The 26,771-nt window shown below is 40.3% G+C and overlaps 1 protein-coding gene across 1 annotated transcript in view; it reads right to left on the bottom strand.

Moving 5' to 3' along the window:
• Window positions 1-13,176: 13,176 nt before the first annotated feature.
• The window catches only part of SLC36A4 (solute carrier family 36 member 4), a gene marked incomplete at both ends in the record, with an annotated part of 123,927 nt that continues 110,332 nt past the window's right edge, over window positions 13,177-26,771 (bottom strand). Inside the window, one exon of the mRNA XM_082337932.1 lies at window positions 13,177-13,484. Within this exon, the coding sequence (XP_082194058.1) occupies window positions 13,177-13,484 (308 nt within the window). The remainder of the gene's footprint in view (window positions 13,485-26,771) is intronic.

Here is a 26,771-nt window from a genome sequence, read left to right on the forward strand (position 1 = left end):
TGGGTACCCAGTTTCTTCCTCCAGCATTTCTTTGTCCTCTCTTTTCCAGGCAGGAACTACTTCTTGCCAGGAACTTAATGCAAAAGGGGCCTCAGTGTGTAATGGGAGCCACCTATCTGCTGTGGAATTTGTAACAGCCTATCTAGAGACTAAGCTGAAAATACTGCAGCTCTGAAGCAGCCCTATCCTAAACAGTTGTGGTAAAACATAAAGGTGTTTGCTTCTTGCCAGGAGCAACCTTGTGGAAAGCCAGCCTTTGAGAACCCAGAGAGTGCATTTACACAGCTATTACTCACAGATAACTGCAAAATAAATGAAAATTAAACTCACCCCCAGGTAATAAATTTACTTTTCTCAAAATTAATAGCTTAGGAGTCCATAAATATTTATGAGAAAGGAGGAAGAAAAATAGAAGAAAAGTCAGGTAAAACTCATAATTTGTTCCTTTAGAGTATTGGATAACAGGCAATTACTACAACTGACTGACTGTGAAATGCAGTCTTTTCTATCTTTAGACATTACCTTTCAGTTCCAGAGTCTTCTCTCCATGTCTGCCCAGAGCAGAAAGCCCAAGAAATGAGAAATTGCACAGTCTACAAAATTTTTCAGTCTTCCAGCATTTGGCTAGTACTTCAGGATCTGGAGTGTCCTGCAATATGCTACAGGAGAACCTTCTTGATTTAAAAGATTTTGAAGCACACATGATCTAAAGAAAGTACCTACTTATTCATGTACCCGTAGCTAGAAAGAAGTAGACACCTTGTTCCATTATCTCCATTCACTACAATGAAAGAAGGATAAAAGTTCTGAGACCCCTAGCCGGGGTTATAACAGGCAATAGAGGCAGTGGAAAGGGATGTTTGTGACAAGCAAACATCAGGTGATTGTTCTTCAAGACGATCTGGCAGAAAGATTTCTTTCCTAATGCATGTATTTGCACCTGCCGTGTGTTTTGTACATCAGCAGGGAAGAAAGAGGAAAGGACAGGCCAAGATCTACCGGTGTTTGTCCAATGCATGTGTCCTGGTTTCAGCTGGGATAGAGTTAATTTTCTTCTTAGTAGCTGGTATAGTGCTGTGTTTTGGATTTAGGATGAGAATAATGTTGATAAGACACTGATGTTTTGGTTCTTGCTGAGTAGAGTTTACCCTGGTCAAGGACTTTTCAGCTTCTCGTGCTCTGCCAGGTGCCAAGAAGCTGGGAGGGGGCACAGCCAGGACAGCTGGCCCAGACTGGCCACAGGGCTGTTCCATACCATATGACATCATGCTCAGTATATAAACTGGGGGAAGAAGAAGGAGGGGAGACATTCGGAGTGATGGCATTTGTCTTCCCAAGTAACCATTACGTGTGATGGAGCCCTGCTTTCCTGGGGATGGCTGAACACCTGCCTGCCCATGGGAAGTAGTGAATGAATTTCTTGCTTTGCTTTGCTTGTGCACGCGGCTTTTGCTTTACCTATTAAACTGTCTTTATCTCAACCCATGAGTTTTCTCACTTTAACTCTTCTGATTCTCTTCCCCATCCCACCGGGGGGGAGTGAGCGAGCGGCTGGGTGGGGCTTAGTTGCTGGCTGGGGTTAAACCACGACAGCATGCTAAGGGCTGTGCTTGAGCCCCTTGTGTTGCATTGCGCTGTTTTTGCAATACACGTCTAAGCATTCTTAGATATTTCAAAACTATTGTTAAACCAAGAGCTCCTCATATGGCTGTGGAGAGCAGTGATTATTCATGAATTAAGCAAATGAAGAGTGAAGCTACGCTTACAGATGAGATTTTCAAAGAAGCCTAGAGGCTTTAGATGATACACATTATCCTTTACTAGTTGTAAATCCTTCATACTGCTAATGACAATATGACCCCATATCACTAACAGAGTTTAATAAAAATGTAGGAGAGTCTTAGAAAAAGTTTCTACAATGTTCTAACTTTCTGTTAAAAAAATAGTGCAAGGCAAGGCATGTTACAGAAATAAAATGTAACATGGTAGAAACCACGGGTTTTACTTTTTTTTCCCCGATTCCCTGCCCCATCCCAGTGGCTGGAGGGGAGGGTGAGCGAGCGACTGTGTGGTGCTTAGTTGCCAACTGGGGTTAAACCACGACCACAGAGAATTCAAGCTAAAAATCAGCAAAATAAGGAATCCCTAAGTGACAGGTAGGGTGAAGCATTAGGATGGGAATGCACAAAAGTATCCGTGGACTCATCGGACTCCGGAGGGAGAGCACTCCGACGCAACAACCTGCAGAGGTAACGTATGCACCACGGCTTCCGACAGAAACTTGAGACAACAAAGAGCTGTCAACTGAGCGGGGAAAGCAAGGAGATGAATCTGATCCAACTCTCCATGCAAAAATTTTGAAAAGTCTGATCAAGGCTATGGAGATGAAAGTAAAGTAGTACCTGTGTTGTAAAATCTAATAAATATGCACAAAACCCCACATATTACGTACTCTTTCAAGGGTGCCTTGTAAGACTGACGAGGTGAAAGAGGCCAAGTTCTCACTTGACAGCCTTGTTCCCTGTGTACAGCTGAGTCATATTTAGTCACTTCAGTGATAATAAGTTTGCTAAGCTGACACCCTCCAGAGCCTCCCCAGCTGTGGGAACGAACAGATCCTCTCCCTTGTGTCCCAGGAGAATTGCTCCAATACTTTCCATCAACATGAACTCATTAACACCAATAGCATCATGGACTTTGAAGAAGATGATGGTATAGCACAAATGACGCTGAGAGACTAACTAAGCCTCGCAATGATTTTATTAACCATGATGAAGTATGAAAAGCAGAGAACTGGACTTAGCTTCCCAGGACTCTTCAGTTTCTCAGAGCTGGCAGTTGAAAACAACAAACAACCTATTCTGTTCTGCAAAGCAATTGTATTAGATACGAAAATAGTAAAAAAAAAAATTAATGAAGTCTGAACTTTCCAATGGCATTTTTAAGTCAACATTTAGAGGAATGGATACTTTAAATATAAGATTTATTTGAATTTTGGGGTGTTTGCAATACCATTTTAGAAAGCTGCCAAGAACTAAAATACAGAACAATCAATTCTCCCTAACGATCTGTGTGCAGATACAGACGGGGGTGCTCCCAAAATAAGACGTTGTTTCTGAGTGCCTATGCTAAAACAGAACTGAAAGAACTTCACTGGCTACATGAATTCACTCCTTCAAAGTCAAATAAATCCATCAGGCCAGGAGTCAAAGATTGTCTAGCACAAATTACCCACAGAATTGAACCATTTAGGTTGGAAAAGACCTTTAAGATCATCAAGTCCAACTGTTAACCCAGCACTGCCAAGTCCACCACTAAACCATGTCCCTAAGCTCCACATCTACACCTCTTTTAAATACCTCCATGGATGGAGACTCAACCACTTCCCTGGGCAGCCTGTTCCAATGCCTGACCACCCTTTCGGTGAAGAAGTTTTTCCTAATATCCAACCTAAACCTCCCCTGGCGCAGCTTGAGGCCGTTTCCTCTCATCCTATCACTTGTTACTTGGGAGAAGAGACTGACCCCCACCTTGCTACAACCTCCTTTCAGGTAGTTGTAGAGAGCAATAAGGTCTCCCCTCAGCCTCCTCCTCTCCAGGCTAAACAACCCCAGCTCCCTCAGCCGCTCCTCATAAGCCTTGTGCTCCAGACCCTTCCCCAGCTTCGTTGCCCTCCTCTGGACACGCTCCAGCACCTCGATGTCCTTCTTGTAGTGAGGGGCCCAAAACTGAACACAGGACTCGAGGTGCGGCCTCACCAGTGCTGAGTACAGGGGCACTTTTTTTCACTAACAGCCTTTAATCCTGATCATCCAGAGAGGGGAACAGGATCAGCCCATCTGTGCTGTTTGTGGGTGTGTGAGCACTGTTTTTTCTGTCTGCGTTGATCTTTGTTGCTGACTGCGTGCATATGTGTGGATGTCGTCTACCTGGACTTTAGTAAAGCCTTTGACACCATTTCCCACAGAATTCTCCTGGAGAAACTGGCTGCTCATGGCTTGGACAAGCGTACTCTTCGCTGGGTAAAAAACTGGCTGGGTGGCTGGGCCCAGAGAGTGGTGGTGAATGGAGTCAAATCCAGTTGGCGGCCGGTCACGAGTGGTGTTCCCCAGGGCTCAGTGTTGGGGCCACTTCTGTTTAATATCTTTATCGATGCTCTGGATGAGGGGATCGAGTGCACCCTCACTAAGTTTGCAGACGACACCAAGTTGGGTGGAAGTGTCGATCTGCTGGAGGGTAGGAAGGCCCTGCAGAGGGACCTGGACAGGCTGGATCATTGGGCCGGGGCCAACTCTTGTTCCCCTCTCTGGATGATCAGGATTAAAGGCTGTTAGTGAAAAAAAGGTAAATATATACATATATGTACACATATACATATATAGATAGACACAATACAGACCTCTCCAGCTTCTGGTTTTAGCCATTCAGTCTGCAGTTGCTGACACCAAAGAAAACAGCTATAAATGGAGTTTAGTGAGAAGGCAGAGAGACTGCACTGGTCAGGCACAGGGCATGGACAGACAGACACCTGTACTGACCATCCCCTGCTCACATGTGATTGACTGGCCCCTTTTATCTCTACGTTCATAGAATCACAGAATTCCTCTATTTTTTCCAGAACACTTTGATCCCTCCCTTTTCCCACCTTTGGTTCCTACCCTAAATGTCCATAACAAGTCCTGTACAATCCCAAAATACGCTTCCCACATGTCCCACAGGGTGTCCCCTACCCCTGTAAGCAGTCATGCCCTCAGTCTGTGGGGTGATCCTGGGAGAGCCTCTCCAGTTGACCCATTTTGATGGTTTTCACACCTGGAGCACGGGCCAACTGCTGTCCTGTGACAGCCCTGGGAGCAGCCAGGTCAGGGGTCCCATTTCTCTGATGAGGTTATCGGGGTTCCCCTGTTCCTTTGTGTTTACAGAGATCGGTCTTTAGCCACACCACCGGCCACTGTTCCCTTTCCTTGTTTTACATGACAGCTCCTCACAACCATTTGGTGCAACCTGTGAAACTTGCTCCTTTGAGATAAACCCTTAGTAAGGTCTTCCCCTGTAGGAATGAAAAAAAGGTAAATTATCATCTAAAGCAGGGTTCATTCACCCGCCACTGTGCCTCTGTGCTCCTTCATGTCTGTGGAGATGAGCCTTTTGCCATAAAACCTTGCAGGTTCTGTTTCTGTAATTTGAGAGGCGTCTGCTTTTGCATGCACTGCAACTTCTGCTGAACTCAATCTAAATGTCTACTTATATGCTGCTTTCTACACCCCAGCTGTTATTTACATGGAGTGAATCTACGAAACTGTAAATTGAGGTCAATTCTTAATTGTTAATAAAAATGTTTCAGGAAAAACAGATGAAATGAGGAGTAAAAAAACCCCAATGACTACCAGATGGTATTCACCCAAGTGTTCTACAAGAACTCAAATATGAAACGACTGAGCTACTAATAGCGATTATAAACTAATATTTAAACCAGTCGTGGTACATATGTCCAGGGGTGTAGTCAGCTCACAGACCTGTATTGTAATTGGTCAGATCTAGTCAATACCATACTGGGAACTAGAGGGTAACTGGGCTAACTTTAGGCAAGATTCAGTCTTCTCATGCCATGTGAGATAGTCCAAGCTACAAAGACCTCTGCAGGAGGCCTGGAGATTACACACAAAAGGACAGAGAAGGTTCTTCTCCCTTCCTGAAACCCCAACAAAATGTTGCATTCGTTTCCCCTGTGGACAGCATGTGAAAAATAAACTATAACAGACATTAGTTGTATTGCTTAAGTTTCTACCAGAGGATACCTGGACACTTGAGAAACCTGCAAGGAGCAGAAATACAGATTATTCCATACGAAGAAATAAATTAAAGCAGAAGAGTGGGAGGCCTGACAAGGCTCATAATACATTCCAGCACTTACATAATGGTAGTGATGTACACAGCTTCTTCAGATCATGTGGAAACATTTCAATATCTATTTAATAAAACAATCACTTTTCCATGATGTCCCTCTTACCTTTCACTCTGCCTAAGATGATCTGAGTGGAATCCTTAAGGTTTTTCATCGATTAATCTCTTCCCTCACTTCTAGAGGGTAGTTTTCCAAGTAACACTTTCCCATCTCTGTCAACATGTTGAGATCACAGAAAGCCTATTTCATCTTCATTTATATATACATTTTGAAAAGAAACAATACGTAAATGGTGGTTACGTTCTGCACAAGGCACAATGGAAGATTTGAGGAGAGCAATCCAGTGATGTCTTACGCTCGTTGGAAATGTTTTAAATTTATTACTTTAACATGGAATTAGGATACATGTAACTACAGTATGATCTGAGGTAAGCACATAGAAAATATTATAGCAAAACTGGTAGCAAAACATTTAAAACAAATTACTCCATAGGTCTGCTTGTCGAGGTCCTTATTCAGGTGTTCAGAGTTTACTACAGAGCTGGGTCACCCAGAACATGAACATCATGATCTGGATTTTATTTTATACCTCTAGCTCAGAAATCCACCCACATCACCACCCCATGAAAGAAGGTTCCTGAAAACCAATTTAAAAAAATGCAAATCTATTGCCATAACCAATGACTCAAACAACTGGGAATGCACAAGAGCATCAAGATATCCATGTGTGATTTGCAGATATGACAGGAGACCTGAGTCCTTCCTGATCAGCAGTAGGAAACAAGACAAGATAGAGTGGTAAACCATCACGAGCATTTCAGAGTTATATACGCTTGTTGCCACTGCAAGCAGCATGACTTTTGCGGGTATTCAGACCTAGATTAAATTTAGTTAGCATAGCGTGGACATAGATGTCCATACATGAGCTGGGTGTCTAAGCTCCTACAATAGTCACTGAAGCCTAGACAGCAAGTCAGCACACTTGAGATGCATAGAAATGGATCAAGACCAAGCCTCAAGTCGGGCATTTAGTGTCATTTGTGATGCCACAGTATTTCTGGGACATTTGCATCGAGGTGCACAGATATCACCAAAGATAGGACTTACGGGAAACCTGTGCTTCTCTGCAGTAATACCTAAAGATGGCATCATGCACTATATTTAGACAAATGAATTCACCCATAGTGGCTGCTCAGCTAAATTACACTAAGCTCCGTTACCCATGCTGTCGAGGGACTCAGTCCAGCTGCCAAGCAGAGAGAGGCACTGCTCTTTGGGATGCCCTAGTGTATCTGGCCTTGTCTCCTACTGCTGATCAGGAAGGGCTCAGGTCTTTTGTCATATCTACAAACCACAGATGGATGTCCAGATGCTCTCATGCACCTAAAATGGCACCAATACCTACATTTAACCAACATACTTGAGCCCTAGATTCTTTCTAAAAGTTCATACTGGTATTTTGTAAGACCATGACTCAGGTACTTAACCACAGCTGTCTACTGCTGTTTGAAATGCCCTTTGGTATCTAAAGACATCCGTAATTACAGAAGAGGACAATATGACACAGGATCTACAGGAGGCCCAAGCCTTTCTTCGACAACAGCAACTCAATATCATGCAAAATATTCCACAATGACTAAAACGACAAGATATGCTTATGTGTGGGCAATATATTCTATGCCTGAATATTTGTATTGATACTTCTTAAGTCCAGTTCAACAACACTTCACTATTTTGTCTATATGCATCAAGCTCATTGCAAGATCAGGGACTGAAACTGGAGAGGGATGACAATTATTAAATGATCTTACTTGTTCCTGATTGCTGCTTCATTCACACGCACCCAAATGTCTCACAGAGGCTTTTCATATCTTGGAAACTAATTTCCCTCCCACATACCACAATTTATAAGTGTTCATTTTCAGCCTAATAAATAGGAGTATTTGAAAAAGGAAAACTACATTCTTGCATTCATTTTGTGTTTTACACTTGTGAAATAGTAGTTTTGTCTCGCAGACATCTAAGATATACAAAATAATCTAGAATGTGAAGTGTTGGCTATATATGCATTTCTGTCTAACAATTTAGAAATTACTTCTCCACATATTAGAGAAGAATAACGGAATCTAGTGTTGCCAGTAACTAGCCACCTAGGGCCAATTTTTAAAAGAAATAAACAGATTTAAAGCACTCACAAAATTTAGGAACTGAAAACTCAGGTTAAAAGGACTTGGACTCTCAGAAGTAGAAGTGTTGCTGAAAGTCAGCTTCTAAAAGTACATGTCCCTAACAGCTAGGTCCAGGCGGGAATTTGGCCACACCTGTGCTTTTGCTCGTCCTTTAGGGAGATAAGGATTCAAATTCTTCTTGGCTCCCAGGAGACTGAAATCCATCTTTCCCGTCTAACAGCTACAGTCTCTCTGCTGGTGTTAGAGGACTTTCAGACCATTCTAGGTTTCTTATTTATAAAACAGGTTTTTTTGGTGGATCACTCTCAAGGACATTTGTATACTACTTCTGTCTAAATTGTATTTATACAGGCAACTCTATAAGGGGTTGGGCGTTTCTGGATGCACCAATTGTGCATCCATTGTATTAAAATGGGGAATACTTTTGCAAAATTGGTATCTGATAATTGGTGAGAACATGAAAGCTTATGCTGCCACTTTTGTTTTCAACTAGTAATTTCAAATTTAGATAGAAAGTACAGAACTTTAATATCGATTTCTTCCATACCTAATTATCCAACACTCCATACTTAAAGTTAACACCAAGTCCATACCAAGTATGTAAGGGCTTGTCCAATTTTAAAAAGTCTGGCTTTTTCTTTGCAGTTTTCCAAATGGGAACTGGAATTTCAGTTGGAATTCCTGGCTGCCTTTGTACATTTAGAAATTAACTCATTTATATTCATAACATTTACTTACATAAGGGTTACTTGGGAAGACAAACGCCATCACTCTGAACATCCCTCCCTTCCTCCTCCTTCCCCCAGCTCTATATGCTGAGCATGACGCCATACGGTGTGGGATAGCCCTCTGGTCAGTCGGGGTCAGCTGTCCCAGCTGTGTCCCCTCCCAGCTCCTTGTGCACCCCCAGCCTCCTCGCTGGTGGGGTGGGGTGAGGAGCAGAAAAGGCCTGGACTCTGTGTAAGCACTGCTCAGCAATAGCTGAAACATCCCTGGGCTATGAACACTGCTTTCAGCACAAATCCAAAACATAGCCCATATCAGCTACTATGAAGAAAATTAACTCTATCCCGGCCAAAACCAGCACACTTGGATAACTTCAACAGAAAAACAAAGGTCAATTCTGCATTAAGACAGCTATTTCTTCTAGTGATGTAGTAGTGGTGACAGGCAGGATAACAGTGAGTTAGCAGGATAATATTATGTAGTCTTTATTAATACAGAAGATTTAAGTTACAGAACATTAGGCAAACCCACCCTCTTACTTGCCCAGTATTTGAGGATGAACAGTTACAGACAAGAAAATGATCCAGTTACTTATAGCGCAGCTAATGATTAAATTACATTAAAACCATTAACAATGTTATACTGTAAAATATAAATGCATGCACAGTATATAAATACAATAGCGCTCTGTTCCTTGTCAGGAACATAAGCTAATCACATACATTTTTCCATTTAATTTAGCTTGTGCTAAAGTACATTTCCATCTTAAATATATATTAATATAAACGATACCTATTAAATCTCTCAGTTTCACTCTGCATCTTAACTTGCAATTTATATTACAGTACTTTAAAAGCTGAATGAACACTCTTATTATTCAGAAGAGGTTTCTGTCAGAATTTCCTATCTTTTAAATCTTTGGCAATGTTTCACAGGAACACTCTTATTATTCAGACTTAGTAGTTTTTCACTACGTGACATTTTAGTCTTATCCAAGTCTGATTCCCGACTCTTTCTATTTGAAAGAGCAGGCCACACAAATGCACTGTATGAGTGTTAAAATAACAACAATCCTACACTGTAGGAGAAAATTGACACTGTGCAAAATATATTAATATAACATTTTAAAGATTCAAAAGCTACAACATTGTTAGACATGGCAACACTGGCCCACTGCATAAACACACTACTTCACACCTGGTCAGTCAGTGGCAAGACATCGGTCTGAAAATCTGCTCTTTGACAGGCTGCTCCCCTGTCAGACACGGCAGTAAGATGTGTAAAGGTTTGTATTTGGGCCGGGTTATCCAAACTTTGATGGCTAAGATTAGATTTCTCAAACTTAACAACCTTCTAAACAAATCGCCTGACTTTCAGCAAGATATGCTGCGTTCACCTGGGTACCAGGGCCACCCATCTAGGTTCTAGGTTCCCAGCTCAGCACATGGCCATTGATAGCTCCATGTCAGTATTCACTTGCACCAGCCAAAAATCACCACCAAACTCTGAACTGGTCAAGCCCTTCTGCACCCTGGCAGAAGCACCTTCTCAGAGTTGCTCACTAGGACACAATCAATGCAGAACAGATGGTATGAACGGACTTGACAGTCCTTTATTCTCCAAAAACACATGGGAAGAAAGATGCAAAGCCAACAAGAAAAACAACTTTCACTTAAATCCTGTCAGTCCTACTAAAAACGATCCATGTAGAAGTATTTAATGTCAAGTAAAATATGCCGCACAGAAATATATTCTATCAGTGTGTAGTGTTTGGTTTAGGTAAACAACAGATTCATTATGAAACAGATGGAAACACTTAGATTCAATGTCTTTTAAAGCAGCTTAAAGACTAAAAAACCTTTAAGACGAAAAGCCAGTTACCTTTTGCCTCTCTGCTAACTACCTGTGTTTGCTCCTCTGTGGCACTGTCATACGAAAGGTTAATTCTATAGCGTCATACCTGCAAAGACTCAACCCTTGAAGTGCCTGCCAAGTATTTAACTTTGTCCACACTAAAATGAAAATAAGAGCATTGCTCAGAACTATTGCTTGAGCAAATACATGCAGTTTGAACTACATTCTATAACGAATCCCTATCAGAAATGCCCTCATCGACATGGAGACAAAAGTGCTCAAATACAGTCACCACATGGTAGATGACTGGGGAAATATTCTGAAGAGAAAATACAAATACAGATATATCTAGCATTATATTACTTTAGGACTGTAATGCCAAATGGTAGATTACCAAATGGTAGATTTCTGAGGAATATACTGAAGGCAGGCAAAATATTACATATATTTCTATCTTAATTTGTATGAATAGAGTAGAGAGGTTTGGGCATACCGTATTTCTTAGGGGAATGTTATAATTAAAAATATGCCTTAGAAAAAAGGAGTTTCTTCAAAACAGGAATGAGTATGACAAATACAGCTCTATTATTGTATAAAATACAGAGTGTTTTTAGAATACAAGACCAAAAATATAGCTTTAGCATTTGGAGTGAAAGTCATCTATGAAGTGTGAGCCAGAAAGTCAAATATGAACCCCGAAAACCAGGATTCCGGCTGGGGACTCAGCGCGCAGGCTTGCTGAACAAAACTCTTTTCTACCCAATTACCAACTTATCAACTTGTTCTTTTTTTCTTCCAAAATGGACAAAAGAAGCAAAAATCAGTAAAGGGCATGTTAGATTCTATTTAAGGCAGAACATGAGAATGCAAAAATAATTATTATATGTTCCAGTAGAAATATAGATAGGCAGTCTACAGACTTCTAGCAACAGGTAAAAAAAAATACAGCATTTCATACATTTGTATAGTGGAAATCAAGGATAAAGAAATGGTGTAAAAAATGGGTCACGACAGCAGTTACCAAAATGTACAAAAATAAACTACTTATAATTTGTGGTGTTGAATGTTTTTGCACCATTAAAGAAAGTAATATTGCTCTGATAAATAACATCCTGTAACTTTTCATTCAAAATTCAAAAGGGATCTATAATTACTTTCTAAAAAAATATCATATTTTCACATGTATATCCTACGTCTCATGTGAGCTCTACAAAGTACCAGTAGTTGAAAGCAAGTCCTGAGACAACCCACATCCTCGGACATCCTGCGGGCAGGTGGTGCACTGTAGGGACAGAGGGCTTCCGAGCGGACATCCCTGGTGCCCCCCCAGCCCACAGCGCTGTGAAATCACAAGTTCTTTCACAAATAACCCACAGCTTATATGCGTGAAAGTATGGCACAAACTCCATTCTAGAACGTAGTGTCTCATCCTTTCCTTTCTCATACAGAAAGTAATATCATGAATCTTTAAGCTGCTCTGGACAGTCAGACCTCCGTGGATCTACTGAGCATCACAGTTGCCATGTCCCCGGAGCAGGGGTCTGGCCATGCTGAACAGCTCATGGTACAGGAACATATAGTAACAGATCAGGTAAGATGGCAAGAACACTCCTAACTGGCCATCTTTTGGTCTAATAAAAGATCCAGCCTTTACCTCTAAACCTTACCTTACAGTCTTCTCCGTTCTTCAGCTTAAATGTTAAGACAGTCGGCATGAGAAAAAAATGCCTTTAAGCTTACTGTCATGTAACCAACCACCAGCAGTGGTCTGCTATACCAGCCAGGGAGGGCTTGGTCCTTCCAATCGCTTGAAAAACTCCCCTTGGAGCCAATGTGAAAAGACTGAACGAGAGTCACAGTCATTCTGCACAGTGCACTCTAATTCCAGACATATCGACTCCCCGGAACCAGAGCCAGGCAACTGCAACTACCCAAACATTTTCCACAGCAAATATCTAAGTCCCCAGAATGGAAATGAAAAACACAGCTGCTCTTTTCTAAAATTATAGTGTCTCTGGTTCGCTGGGGTGCAATTCACACCGTCAGAGACAGCCAAGAGAAGGTCTATGCATCACTGAGCTCCCACTCCAACCCTTACAACAGAGCTGGAGTGAAAACAGTAGTGCCTAGACTTGGTGCCTAGATATGATGAATGGATTGACTTCCACCTTTTCTGAGGAGAAGACATCTTGACTTCCTTATAAAAATTCTTTTTTTTTCTTGCAAATAACCTAAAATCATTTTTTCTTCCTATATTCATGTATATATTTTAAATCCTTACATCAATTCAGTTTTTCACTAGATGAGCAGAGGTTGAGAGCAAAGGGGTTAATTCAGGGAGCAGATGGGAAGGAATGAAGGAAAGAACAAACAACAGAGTGAGAAAGGGCTGCATGCTATTTTTCAAAAATTCATTTGGAAATGGAATTTGTCCCACACGTAGGTCTGCCATCCATCTAGGATTCCTTGTTAAGGAACAAAATAGTTCACAGCGCCTGGTTATTACTTTAAACCAACCACCAAGTTTGTAGCATTTAAATCCGCAGAGATGCTCTCTGTTGCATTAGCTAGAACTGTGGATGCAGGATAAATGATTTCTTCAACCGTCACATACGTCCCTGTTAAAAATCCAACAACTCCAATGACAGCTATAAAAATGTCTTTAAATATCGTCCATAAACTTAAGTTTTCCTTGTAGAAAGTGAGAATTTCAACCAGCGGCGGCAGAATCAGTGCCAGAGTGCTGCTGCTGACGGCTCCGACGAAAGAAATCACCAGGTCTAGGCGAGGGATCAAAACTGCTACAGCACCTAAAACACAAGAAGAGTAACAGTGGCTTCAGATTCACCATCCTTATGAAAAACAAAACCGTGACGAACACATAACCTAGTGGTTCATAATTTTTAAAAAGTTCTACCATTCACTATTTTTCCAGCTCTAAGTAGTGTACGATACATAGATTAATGCACATATTTGTGAGTAAGATACATCTTCATGCTCATGTCAGATACTCAGTTTCAATGCTGAATTTCTGCACAAGATGGCAGAGCTTCAAGTTCAAGTTTTCTTGTATTTACAGGGTAAATAAATTTGGCCTGCAAATCATAGAGAAATGAGAAATATGAAATTGTACGGAGACGTTTTACTTTTTTGTTATTGTTGGGTTTTTAAGATGAAAGAATGAAGTTCAGGAAGAGCAGGGGAAGGGGCTGTTGCATGCTGCCCAGGAAACAGTGGGCAAGAATATACTATTATTAATTACGATATATTTCTAATAATCTAAAAGTGACATAAAATTATTCAAAACGAACCAAACGCGCTGGCCACTTGGCAGTCTCACAATCATTTAAGTCACTTTTACCTACAAACTTGCCTCTTGAAAACTCTTGGTCTATACAATTGCATTCAATTTGTAAAATGCCCCTATAATAGTTGCCCAGTTAACTAAATGAGAACTTAGCTCTGCCAAGAGACATGTCTGAACACAAGGCCCACTAAGCCTTTTAGCACGGTATGGCCAGTCTCACCTCCTGAAACTACACCATTCGTAGAAACAGAATCCATCATGTTGGACCAGAACCGCTTCTGGTTTTAACCCCTCCGGCTGGCAAGCCTAGGCAAGGCACCCTAGTATTAACTCAGATACACCAGTTGTCATGTAATGTTTTCAGTCCTGTATTAGAAAACAGCTTTCAAAGGCCAACTGAGCACAGGCCTCTATATCATCTCCTGTATGTGGTGGAAACGACTGTCTTTTTTCTCTTCCATGAATATATCTCCTTCTAGCTGTCAGACATTATTGTAAACATCCACAGCATCTGCCTGCTTGCCATTTTGTATCACTTCTCATCAAGACAAGGAAGCAATCAGGAAGAAAGGGAATGGGGAAAACTGGTGTAAAAGCCACCAGCAAATCAAAAATACCACATAATATGCTTTGGTTCTTCCATACCTCCCTTCTTAACTCTTAAGCCATCATAAAAGCATGTTTCGCTTTAGAGCAACTCCTCCACCAACCAAATACTATGTAAACAATGTTTATGGCAATAAACAAATGGAACAAGCATGAAGGAAATCCTCATGTAACACCTGAGGATTAAAACCAGAAGGTGCATATTAGCTTCATAATTTCTCAAGATGAGCTTTCTATTTGCAGAGCATCTTTGCTGTGGGCTGAATGCCACCATCTGTGTCAGGTTCTGACAACATCTGATTATGAAAGGCAACATACTCAAGTTATGTTAGTGCTGATGTTCTCCATTGAGAATATATAACGTGAGGAAATCTGCATTGGCCAATACACTCAAAATTCACTTGCAGAACACAACAGTTATCTGTGGCTACCAGGTAACCATTCACTACACATTTTAATAGAACCCCTAACTACAGCGATCTCGCGTAAAAAGGAGGTAAGACTGAAGGCATAAGCCCACAGAGGTATAATGGATTCTCCAGCCCATCCTATTTGGAAGAAGCATATCATGCACAGATCTGCCAAGAAAAATCAATTCACTTGTTCTTGCTTGTCATGACTATAGTTTAACACTTTGTGATTCTACAGAGATATGAGAGGCACCATGTGGCCAAAGGAAGCTTGGGCAGAGACAGAGATGTCCTTCAGAAAATCTCAGGAATACCTTGACACTCAAAAACAGATGAGCCAAGTTTTTTATCCCACTGTTATGATGGACCCACTCAATGCCAAACAAACTGTTTCTTCCATTGCATGAATATGACATTTAAAGACTGGAAATGCCACATGTTTATGCATTATCTAGGACAAAGCTGAATCGAATGAGAAACAAATTACGCCAAAGTTACTAAAAGTCACAAAGTACCCATCTCTATAACTTTTGTGGCCATAACTCCACTCAAGCCATAAAAGTAGGCACTGTGAGTGCCCAAAAAATATAGGATGAGTGCTCAGAGCAGACTGACTGCAAGCTTGCTTGATACTTGCACAGCAATGCACAGTTCATAAGTAATTGGAAAGTGTAGATGAAGTGTATTTGCAACAACTGGTAAAACTGTCAGCTAATGAATATGTTGAATGTGTTCTTCTCAAGCAAAAGAGAGGGCTGCACATTTATTATCTTGCCAATTTAATAGATGTAGTGGGTGTATTCATTAAATATAGATTTTCAACTTCTGTAATAGACCTCTTTCAATTCTACATGTGTCCCGAATTCAGAAGGTACTCATTAATTTATAGTTCATAGTTTTGTTTGAAAAGTTCTGCTTTATTACAAATAATAAGAATATTTTTCATACTTTTTAACTGGAAAAAATAGCTACAATTTATGATTGCTTCAGGTCACAGACAAGTAATATGCTGTGTGTTGGCTTGGATCTCATCAAATGTTTGGCTCATACAAATTTGTATGAATCTGGATATTGCTGTGGGAGGGAGTTTGGAAATGTATTTCAAGGTTTTAATTAGTGCCTAATTTATTCTCTAACAATCCAAGAGAAATACAACTCACGTTTATTACCTACCAAAGAATGTCCTCAAGAGTTAAGAAAGGGGCCCATTTTCCAGGAGAAGCAAAAAGAGCATTCCTACAGGTAGGGAGCCTCATTTCTGCAGCCATGCATAGGTTTTAAAAATACAACATCAAGAAGAAATTCTGAACCTTTATCAACAGTAATGAAACTTTCTGGTTTGGAAGCTCCAGAAATCTCAACTGAAGAAATAAGTCCTACAATATTAATATGACACTTATTTTTGGCCAACAGTTAAATTGTCTTCAGGCTTGAATGAAACAGCAAGAGCTATATGAACAAAGCATCCTGCAGAGATAATGAGAGATGGCAACACATTAATTCTACCTGAGCTCTGCAGCCTAATCTCAAAAACCAGTAATAATGGATTCTCCAGCCTGTCTCAGCCATGCAGTCACCCATTTGTGTCAGCTGGGGCTTTACTGGGGGAGGAACACTATAGTAGAATGTTTCTGTTTTCTTAAGAGACATATCATCCCAGTGCAAAAATACCCCTAATTTTACTCTGTTTATATTATAGTGCTGCTTCTTTTACGACTTTCTCTCCTTGTTACAGAATCAGCACATTACTAGCCAGCCAGACTTGCTTGCTTAAGTGATCTCAAAGAAACCACTGGGAAAAAAAAAAAAATTCCATCTCTATACTACTCCCCAACCTAAGTGCATTCTAACTGCAGACAAAGTCAAATATGTGATCACCATATTCCAATACTTCCTCTAGTAACCAAATATTGAGCTACTTTATTTCTATGAAAAAGTAATGCATATGCCATGCTAAATCCTTGAGCAAGATGGGCACTGCTGTAATTAGGATCTATGGATCTAAGTAAAGATTGAATTATAGTTTTGGTCCTGTCCATACACAGATCAAAAGCAAAACATATTATGACTTCATCAGGAGATGTGAATGATACAGCTAACTTAAAAAGCTTTTTTTCCATGTTTCTAGTAGGACTTAATTTATTTATAAGCATCCTATAGGAAGCCAGAAAGTAATTTTGAAATTTAAAAGGCTAATGATACTGATAATTTCTACTAAATTTTCCTTTAGCCCAATAATAAAGCAGTTTAATATTTCTTTACTAAAATCATTAAAAGAAATTACTTTCCAGATAGTACCAGATATTAGGTTTTACCTAAGTATTCAAACATAATTCTGACAAAAAACAGGTCAGCGGTATTTATACATATGCCTCTGAAGAAAAGAAGTAATACATACGTTACCAGATCAGTAGTATGGCCCAAGCAAATTGTCCTAACAGCAGATTTTATAAATTACACGGTCAAAAAGACTGAGGGCTTCTTACGTATGAGAAACGTTGGATATTACTAGGGAGTGGTAACTTCACACAGTTGAAGAGCAAAATAATTGTCTCAAGCGATATACAACCAGTTTTCTTCAAAGGCAGTGATACTACTGAAGAGGTCCCTGCTCTTCACAAAGTCAGCACACCCAACTTATTCTCTATTTGTACCACTTCTCCAGGACCAAATCAGAAGACTGGAGCATTGATGTATTAAAGACGGGTGTCTGACATACATATAACTTTCCAAAAGCACAAACCAAAATTGTATTTTTAACAGACAGATGCCTATGATACGGCAAAGAAAGAGTCCCTTTCGGAGAGAAAAAATGCCTACAATTAAATGTTTGCCAAAGAATTCTGGCTGTAGGCAAAATGGCACTTCAGAATATCAGCTTGAATCCTCCTTCCTGTTTTAATATCCCAGGCTGTGCTCCCTGCCCATCTTTCCTTACTGCAGTAGTGCCCAGCCAAATTGGCACCCTCTTCTTCCCTTCACCTTACTGCATTGTCTCCTGGATCCCCCTCCCTAATGCAGCACCTTCATATTTTCTTCCAACTCACTCCTCCCCTTCTGCAACACTCTCCTCCACATTGCCCAAGTTTTTTTTTCCTTTACCTCCTAAGAGAATAGGAAACCATTTCTCTGCTACGGACTACCCCAGAAAGCTTAGCAGGTTTGGCTGCAAGGCATTTACATGTGCAGGCTGGACAACTAGAAAGTCAAGGCATCTACATCTTCTTGAGTGGTCATTTGACCAGGGGATTCGTGTTGTGTTTTCTGTACAAATATATTTCCATGCTGTGTACATGAGTTACATCTTCCACCTTGGCTTGAAGGCAGGCAAAAGGTGTGTGCCACCCCTCGGACATCAGCTGGACACCGCAGACTTATTTAGAGAACCACAATAAATCATTTTTCCTTCTTTTATAAAACAGTAACATACTACGCCACAATTAAAACAATTCACATTTTTAAATAAATGACAAAATCTAACAGAACTTAGTATTTCAAGAAAAAGCAGTTCATTTAAATAAATAACAAAAAAAAATGCCTTCCCTGAGAGTTCCACAGTGGAAACTAAACTGTGTTTTGATATATATGTACAAAGGAATACGAGACCAAGTAGAAACCTGTTATTCATCTGAAGATAAACTAAGGCAAAGAATCACTTAAGAGCACTTACAAATAATTTACAGAGCTTTGCACACAGGTAGAAAGAACTATCCATATTGATGGATGCAATTTAAAAAGAAAGAAGGATTTTAAATAAAGATCCTGATATTACATAATTGTGAATTAGAAAGTTATTTTTTCTGGTTAAAAATGCTAATTAACATAGGGTTTGAGGCGGTGTTTGCTTTAGCTGTTCTTTGAGACATCAAAAGACTGTAAGATACATACAGAAGATAATTTCTTTTAAAATTATTTAGATTCAGTCTTCACCAAAAATAATTTTCTTAACCCAATTTCTTAAAATCATCCTTTTAAATACCCGCTCAATCTCAAAACCAAAACCAAATACAAAAAGGAAGAAAGCAGAAGATAAATTGCAGTTATACTACAAGGTGACAAATTCTACTTTCACACTGGAGAGAAAAAGAGATACAGCTTGCACGCAGGACGACCACACACATCATATGGTTTGGCTTTATTCCCTTTGGAATGAACAACTCTTTCATCATTATCTTCCTGCAACATACAGTACACAGAGACAGACAGTACTTCACATCATTTGCCCTCACACTACAACTTACTGTTTATGATTGCTTTGTCCGATGTTAGTAGGGAAGACCAGACTCATACAGGAGAAGTTAATTTAAATAACCTCACCCTTCACAATGAGAGGTAATCAAGGACACTGTCCCGACACACAGCAGAGCCCTAATAACCTCTTCAGGGAATGGGCAGATCCATCCCTTCCCCAGAGCCCTCTACATCAGTTTCTCAAAGATGTGTTAGTAAATTCATTTCTTATAGCACTTTGCATCAGAGATTTCAAAGCTGTTTACAAAAGGTTTTATATTTATATTCTTTTTATTCCTTAAGCAGAAAGAAGCATAAAGAATGACGTCGGACCAAACAGTGACTTAACAGACACATCGAGTCCACAGTTCTTTTACCAGATTACCTAAAATATCTACACCCAAGCTAGGACTGGCACATACCACTGGTACGAGAGCCCCTCTCGACAGCATTCCCTCTATGCCCCACTAATAAAATCTCTCCCCCCTAGTTGTCTGTGCTTTATACAACCCCAAAATTCAGGTGGTGTCATTTGTTCAGATTTCAGTTTCCAGGATCTGCACTGACTTCAAGCAGAATTCGGTGTCACAGCAATCTGACGCAGGAGTAGGCTGTGTGAGCAGGTAGAGATCACGGGGACAGGGACGGAGTAGCAGTGACACAGCTGTAAGGCAATTCTGCCCCCGTGCACCTCCTCAGGACCACTCAGAGTGACTTGCTCACTCCTAGTCAAATGTCAAAGTGGTAGTTAATAAACTGCTTGGCCTCCTTACCCTGTTCTGTCTGCCCCTCATCAGATCTTCAGAATTAATGTCTTTTTACTAAGCACCCCTCTCGGGTGGCACCATATAAAGCAAAGCAGGCAGCGAGACACCAAGGAGGCTCCTCATGCTGCAGGCTGCCCGGAGCTGCAGCACCAAGCGATCTTCAAAACCCAGCAAGCACAGGCACTTGGCACAGCACACACTGTATTATGTGCAAATGTATTTCACCATTTAATTAACTACAAGCCATGGGCTCAAAAATGACATCTGGTTAGACTCTTATATTTGAAACATTGTATTTATTCATTTGTCTCTGCAGTAAATTTATTTGAGCTTTGCTACCGATACTTTACCATACAAATCTTTTTAGACTTCAGTGAAATAATGTAAACAACTGCTACATGCAGCTAGATTCAACAAATGAATGTAAAGCATGCAGCAAAACTCATTAATATTGAGCTCTAAATGGATGATCCTACACTAATACAGTACTGACACTGTTCCCACTGCCCATCACTCTCCTTCAGACAGCTGATTCTATGGACCCCCCAGAAATTAATCTGCAATTAAGCTTCTGTCCTCTTTGTCTCAGTCTCTTAAAATAAATTGCGACTCAGACAGCTGAAGGGCTCTCAACAATGCAAGGAAAAATTAATGTTTTCTCATCCAAGCACAAGACTCTGTTTGCTACAGAGAGCAGAGGTGAAGAGAAGAGCTGAGAGCCGTGGCTAAGGCCTGAAGAGCCAGCCATGCTGCTTCCGATGCTGCTGGCAAGTCATATTTCCCTCCACTCACCGTCACCACTCCATACTCCCCAGTCTTCCTCTTGGATGCACTATGTATATCAAGCTACGTCACAGGAAAGCAGGCAGTGATCCACGGCTATTTTGCTATCTCATAACAAAAGCAAGATCCAGGCAATAATAAGTTAAAATAATGTTCTATTAAACAGTTTGTCTTGCCCTCACCCTTGAAAATAAAAATTTCATTACATACCTTTTGATTGGTACATAAAGTGAGTAAAAAATAATGTAATTAAGATTAAATTGAACATACTTACCTTTAATCTTAAGCTACTATACTTTGCTCTATAAATACTAAACATGTACATATGAAGGAGAAACATTGCCAAAGACACCTTTAAGAATAGTTACAATTACTTATTTTTATTCTTCAGGCTTCTTGTCCTATTTAATAATAAAATTTTACATTTCTTCATTAAAGATTATTAAAGGAACAGCTGATTAATATGACAAAAAATATTTATGTTACTGTGGAATCCTTTTGTCAAAATAGAATCCATCAGGATGCCAAAACTCATAATAGCTGTGCCAGATAAATTATCTTCTCTAATTACCATCTAAGGACTAAAAAATTTACCAAATAACAGATTAAGTTAGCTCTCCCTCCTCCCCCCAAGTATTAAATAACAAGGAGATTCTATTCTGGATAAGTGTAATAAAACTTCTGAGCTAAGAGTCTCTAACCTGTGTTTGGCGGTGTTGTATGTGCTGCAGCTTCCATTAGCAGGAACACATTAATTTGCACATTTCCAAACAAGAAGACTTCTCGGGAGACCAGCTTGCCTAAGGAGGGAACTCATGACTCTCAAAAGACAGCATTCAGGAGATGGAAGCAGGGACAAGCTACAGAGGAGAAATTTAGAAACATCACATGGACATGTCTGGATGGGCTCAGGAAGGCTGAAACTCAACTGAAGCCAAGGTGTTCAAGGGATGCCAAGGGCAATAAGAAGAGCTTTTACAACCACATTGGTAATAAAAGGCTAAAGGAGGAGTGTGTGAGCCTGCTGCTGAATGGGGTGTGGGATTTAGTGACAGTACACACAGGTAAGGCTGAGGTACTCAGTGTAGCCTTTGCCTCAGTTGGTCTTCCAGCCCCTGTGATCAGTGAAAGAGCTCAACGGGAAGAACTACAATCAGTAGATGAGGACTGAATCAGGGATTACCCGAGAGAACTCAAACCATAAAGGTTTACAGGACATGACAGGTTGCATCCAAGACTGTTGAAGAGAACTGGCTGATGTCCCTCTAACACCACTCTATATTGTCTTTGAAAGGTCATGGAAATTGAGGGAGATCCCTGGTGACTAAGGGAAAGTAAATGTCGTCAAGAAAGGCTAAAAGAATAATCCAGGGAAATAGAGGCAAGTCAGCTTCACTTTGGTCCCTGGAAAAATAATGGAGCAAGTCATCTTGGAGCACATTTCTGGGCACATGAAGGAGAAAAAGGTGACTGGGAACTGAAAATATTTTTATCTAGGGTAAATCATGCCTGATCATCCTGATTGCCTTCTCTGATACAGTGACTAGATTTATGGATGAGAGGAGAGCAGTAGATGTCATTTACCTCAACTTTAGAAAGGTCTTTGACACGGCCTCCCACAATATTCTTGTATCTGGATGGAGGGAAACCAGACGGGTAAAAAACTCATTGGACAGAAGAATAGTGGTTAATGGGTCATACTCTACCTGGAGGCTGGTAAAAATCCTACAGCTAGTAGGAAAAGTAAAAGCTTCCTGTAACTGATAAAACCATGAAATGATCACTTAAGAGGACATGAATGATGTTCTTTAAGTCTAGAAAATGATAATGTGCTAACTACAATATTAATTTCTCACAAAAACGTCCCTATATCACAAAGTAACGGTGCTGAAAGTGGGCTGAAATCATATTTAAGTCCGAATCAATTTAAATAATTGATTTCTAATCATGATTCAAAGCTGGATTAAAAATTATATTTTATCAGTGATACTTCACAGGGTTTTTTTATTTCTTAAGTAAAATGGCTTAAAGAGATATTCATTCTTGCTTATTTATAACTTCAGATGATACATCATATTATTTAAATAACAGCAGTGCTAGGTATCTTACAAACTAAATACTTTGGTTCCCAGAGAAATTTTAGCCACTTTCAAATGGGAAGCCACACTTTTTCATAAAAAGCAAATGCTTGGATTCTCATGTAGTTTTTAAGTATCTGAACTGGCCTGCTTATTTTGGGATGTGAAAACGCAGAGGGCTTTGGTACGATCATTGCATATGGCACATAATATATTATTATTGACATGCTAATAAATAACTTGTGAATTTACTGCAACATATCAAAAGTAAATTAAAAAATAATGCCCATAAAAAGACAACAATCACAATGCAGTGGGATGACCAATGCATTTCCAAAATAATGCTTTGCAACAGCTGGTGTCACAGGCACAAGTTAGTTAAAGCCTGCTGTGTCGATTGACGATATAGAAAAAACAAGCTGCCAAGTGCCTTGGCTACCCGGAGAGAATCACGTGCAGTAGCTAGTTGAGGTTCAGCTCCCTGTGTTGACAGGCTTAGGCAGATTAAGTACTGAATTATGGCCTGCAGTCGAAATCCATCAAAAAATGCAGTCATCTGCAGATGTTTTTAATCTTAATTTGTTGGCATTTCACCTCGCAAAGTGAAGTTTGGAGAGAGCAGCTTGCTTCATCATGCAGGAAAACTTGACTGCCAAATGCATAGCTGCCCACAGCTCAGCACGGGGAAGTTCAGGCACAGCCTGTGTCTGAATCATCGTCCTCTCCTAGAGTCAAGCCAGCTGTGCTCGCTGCAGGCTGGGGCTTACTGCACAGGTCACTCTTTGCCAGATGTTGGCAAACACCCCCTGTACGCTCTGCGTGCCCAAGAGAAGGGGTCACCCTCCTTAGCATTCATTCTTAATTTTTTGTGACCCAAGTAAATCAAACCTTCGGCTGGGGCTGCACGGCTAGAAGGCGCGTCCCCTGGGTGGTGGATAGGGGATCCCTCTCTGGAGGGTGCACCGGATAAAATTGAAGAAGGTGCCACGAACCAACGCAGCCTAAGGGAAGGCCACCCTGACAGAAAAACCACTGGCCCTCCAAGTCATGGGGGCTGGGCAGGAGGCCAACTACCTCCTCCCGGAAAAAAAAAAATAAAAAGTTGCAGAAACGACGAGCATCAACTTGGAGATGGAGAAAATCAGTAATGAAGTGAGGAGGAGGAGATGGAACTGGATCGGTCATGTCTTGAGGAAAAAACCAACAGAAGACTGCGCTGTGGCCCTTGGACTCCAGAGCACGCAGCCGCAGACCGATCGAAGTGGAAGAACGATGTTCGCGCCTTGTGTGCCTCCTGGCACTGAGAGAATTCAGAAGTAAATCAATACCCAACATAAATATGTGATTGCATATCATAAGCCTGTACCGCTATAGACTATCCTTTAGCTATAATTTTCAAAGACCTCACCATCATCTCTTCAACTTGATGGGAGAGGGAAAATAATAACGGGAGAGGGAAAATAATAACCTAATGCTTACAGCGGTTACACAGGAATAGGGGGACTAGGGTTCAGTGCTCTCCTCAAGGAGCTGAGATTTAAATCCCACTTGAGTGTCCCAAACACTGAGTTTATACATTTCACCTAAAAAATTACCTTTCAACTCTTTTGTTTTTTCTAAACATAATACTGTTAATTAAATCACCTAAAGAAGTTTGCCAAAAAATTAATTTTACTCCTGAGTCACAAGATTATTCAACCTGTGTCTTTTTTTTTTTTTAAAGATCCTTAAATTGCTGATTCACTGACATTTTGCCAGAGGAATTCTCAGATTTTCTGCAGAGTTTTTAAAACACAGCTCCATTTCAACATTTCTAAAGGAAAGAAAACATTTTACAACCTGTGTGTGTTATCAAAATACAAATGATCTGGCTGTCAAAGCCTCATTATGACTTCTGAGAAAGCAGTTTTCTGAAATAAACATATTTTCTACTGTTCCCAAATTTAGCAAACTTAAAGTTACATTTCAAATCAGCTTTTTACTTAAGAATGAAGCAGTTTAGTTTCCTGCCCTATAACGGTGAACATAAAACAGCACGCAGTCTTCATGGCAAGAAATTTTCTGTTAAAAACAGTACTCATAAGAGCCAGTGATTTGACCGATCTGCACAGGACGTAGTCATAGGATGTAAGTTGTTCAGAAACAGCAGCACACCAAACAAGCGCTTATCTGAGAAGGAAAAACAGCAAAAAAGCAGAAAGCATCAGGATGGACTACAGACTGGAAAATTAACATTTTTGAAGTCTATCAGGAGACAAGCAGTGCAGCTGCTCTGAAGAAATGGTCAATGAAAGCGATTTTTAACACTGTAAAAGTATCAGAACAAGACCATCTCTCAAACAGCTTACAAATCCCCCATGGTTGTAATGTTTGGGATTGTAGGTCCTGTAATTTTGTATCTCTCTCCATAAGCAAAGGGAAGGCGCTGTATCCTTAGAAATAAAGCTTTTTATCTGTGCATAGGAAACCTGTTTTCAGCTTGTTTCACTTGCACTGATCCATCTAGTAGCTTTGGGCATATCACTTCCCCTCCCCATGCCTTGGCTTCCTTATCTGCAAGATGACAACAATAACAGTGAGTTCCTTTGTAAGGCACTTTGACAGTGATAGATAAAAACAATATGAAAATAATAAACTTCAGTATCATTGCAGTAGCAGTTAGAGCTTTAACACTTATGCTGGAACTCTGATACCAAAGAGCATTACTCTTAATTGTCCATGTGCCTACAAGAGAAATGGTAAATAAGGAACTGTCAGTCTCTTCTCCCAAGTATCAAGCGATAGGACAAGAGGAAACAGCCTCAAGCTGCGCCAGGGGAAGTTTAGGTTGGATATTAGGAAAAACTTCTTCACCGAAAGGGTAGTCAGGCACTGGCACAGGCTGCCCAGGGAAGTGGTTGAGTTCCCATCCCCAGAGGTATCTAAAAGATGTGTAGATGTGGTGCTTAGGGACATGGTTTAGTGGTGGACTTGGTAGTGCTGGGTTAACGGTTGGACTCAATGATCTTAAGGGTCTTTTCCAACCTTAACGATTCTGTGATTCTATGATTGTATGAACTGAGCTGGTGTTATGTGATCAGACACCTTTTTTTGGCTATCCTCAAATGCTTTGCATTCTGGGTTAGGGATGGGTTTCTTCCTATACCAAACTCTACCATAATCCTTTGGTAATGCTTTTAAGTGGACAGTGAAACGATTATATGTAAACATACTTTATAAAGCAGTATGGACTCCCACAGGATAAAAGGCAATACTAAATATCAAGCACAAGATATTACTGTACTATAATGCCATTCTTTAACTAGCAGGCATTACAACCACCGCTGCCAACATCCTTGGAAGTTTCAGTTACCTGAAATAAAAATGATGTCTGCTGGTAGTATTCCAAATAAAGACACAGAAACCTGGCAAGTCAAGTAAGTATGCTACCAGTTATAGATCATCTGAGATGAGTGTGAAGCATGGTGCTGATGTCTATGCTACAGCTCTTTAGATAACCATTATCTAACTTTCCACAGGAAAAAACCCAACAACTTTTCTTTCCCCAACAGTTACTGTTGAGTTAACATTTAAACTCAATCTCCCTTTCCTTCTCAAGGAAAAAAAGTGTCTAAAAAAGGTAAGATTTCAGATAAAAGTCACTAACTAAGCTTTAATTTAAATTAGGTATTAGGTTTTTACTTAGCAGCATAGTTAATCAATAAACGATTAAAGATAATAGGTTTTTCTTTTTTATGATATAAACTATTCTGTTACCCCAAAGTTCAATGTCAACATAAAAGGAGGTGTGAAAGGAGACACAGAACATAGGCATTAGCTTCAATTTACCTGTTTCAGCGCGGGCTCATATTAGATACAGCTTTCAGAGAACATTCTCCCTTGAACTTAGGAAAAAATACTGTGGTTCAGTACGGCA

The sequence above is a fragment of the Platalea leucorodia genome (genome assembly GCF_965183815.1).
Source record: "Platalea leucorodia genome assembly, chromosome: 2".
NCBI classification, from domain to species: Eukaryota; Metazoa; Chordata; class Aves; order Pelecaniformes; family Threskiornithidae; genus Platalea; species Platalea leucorodia.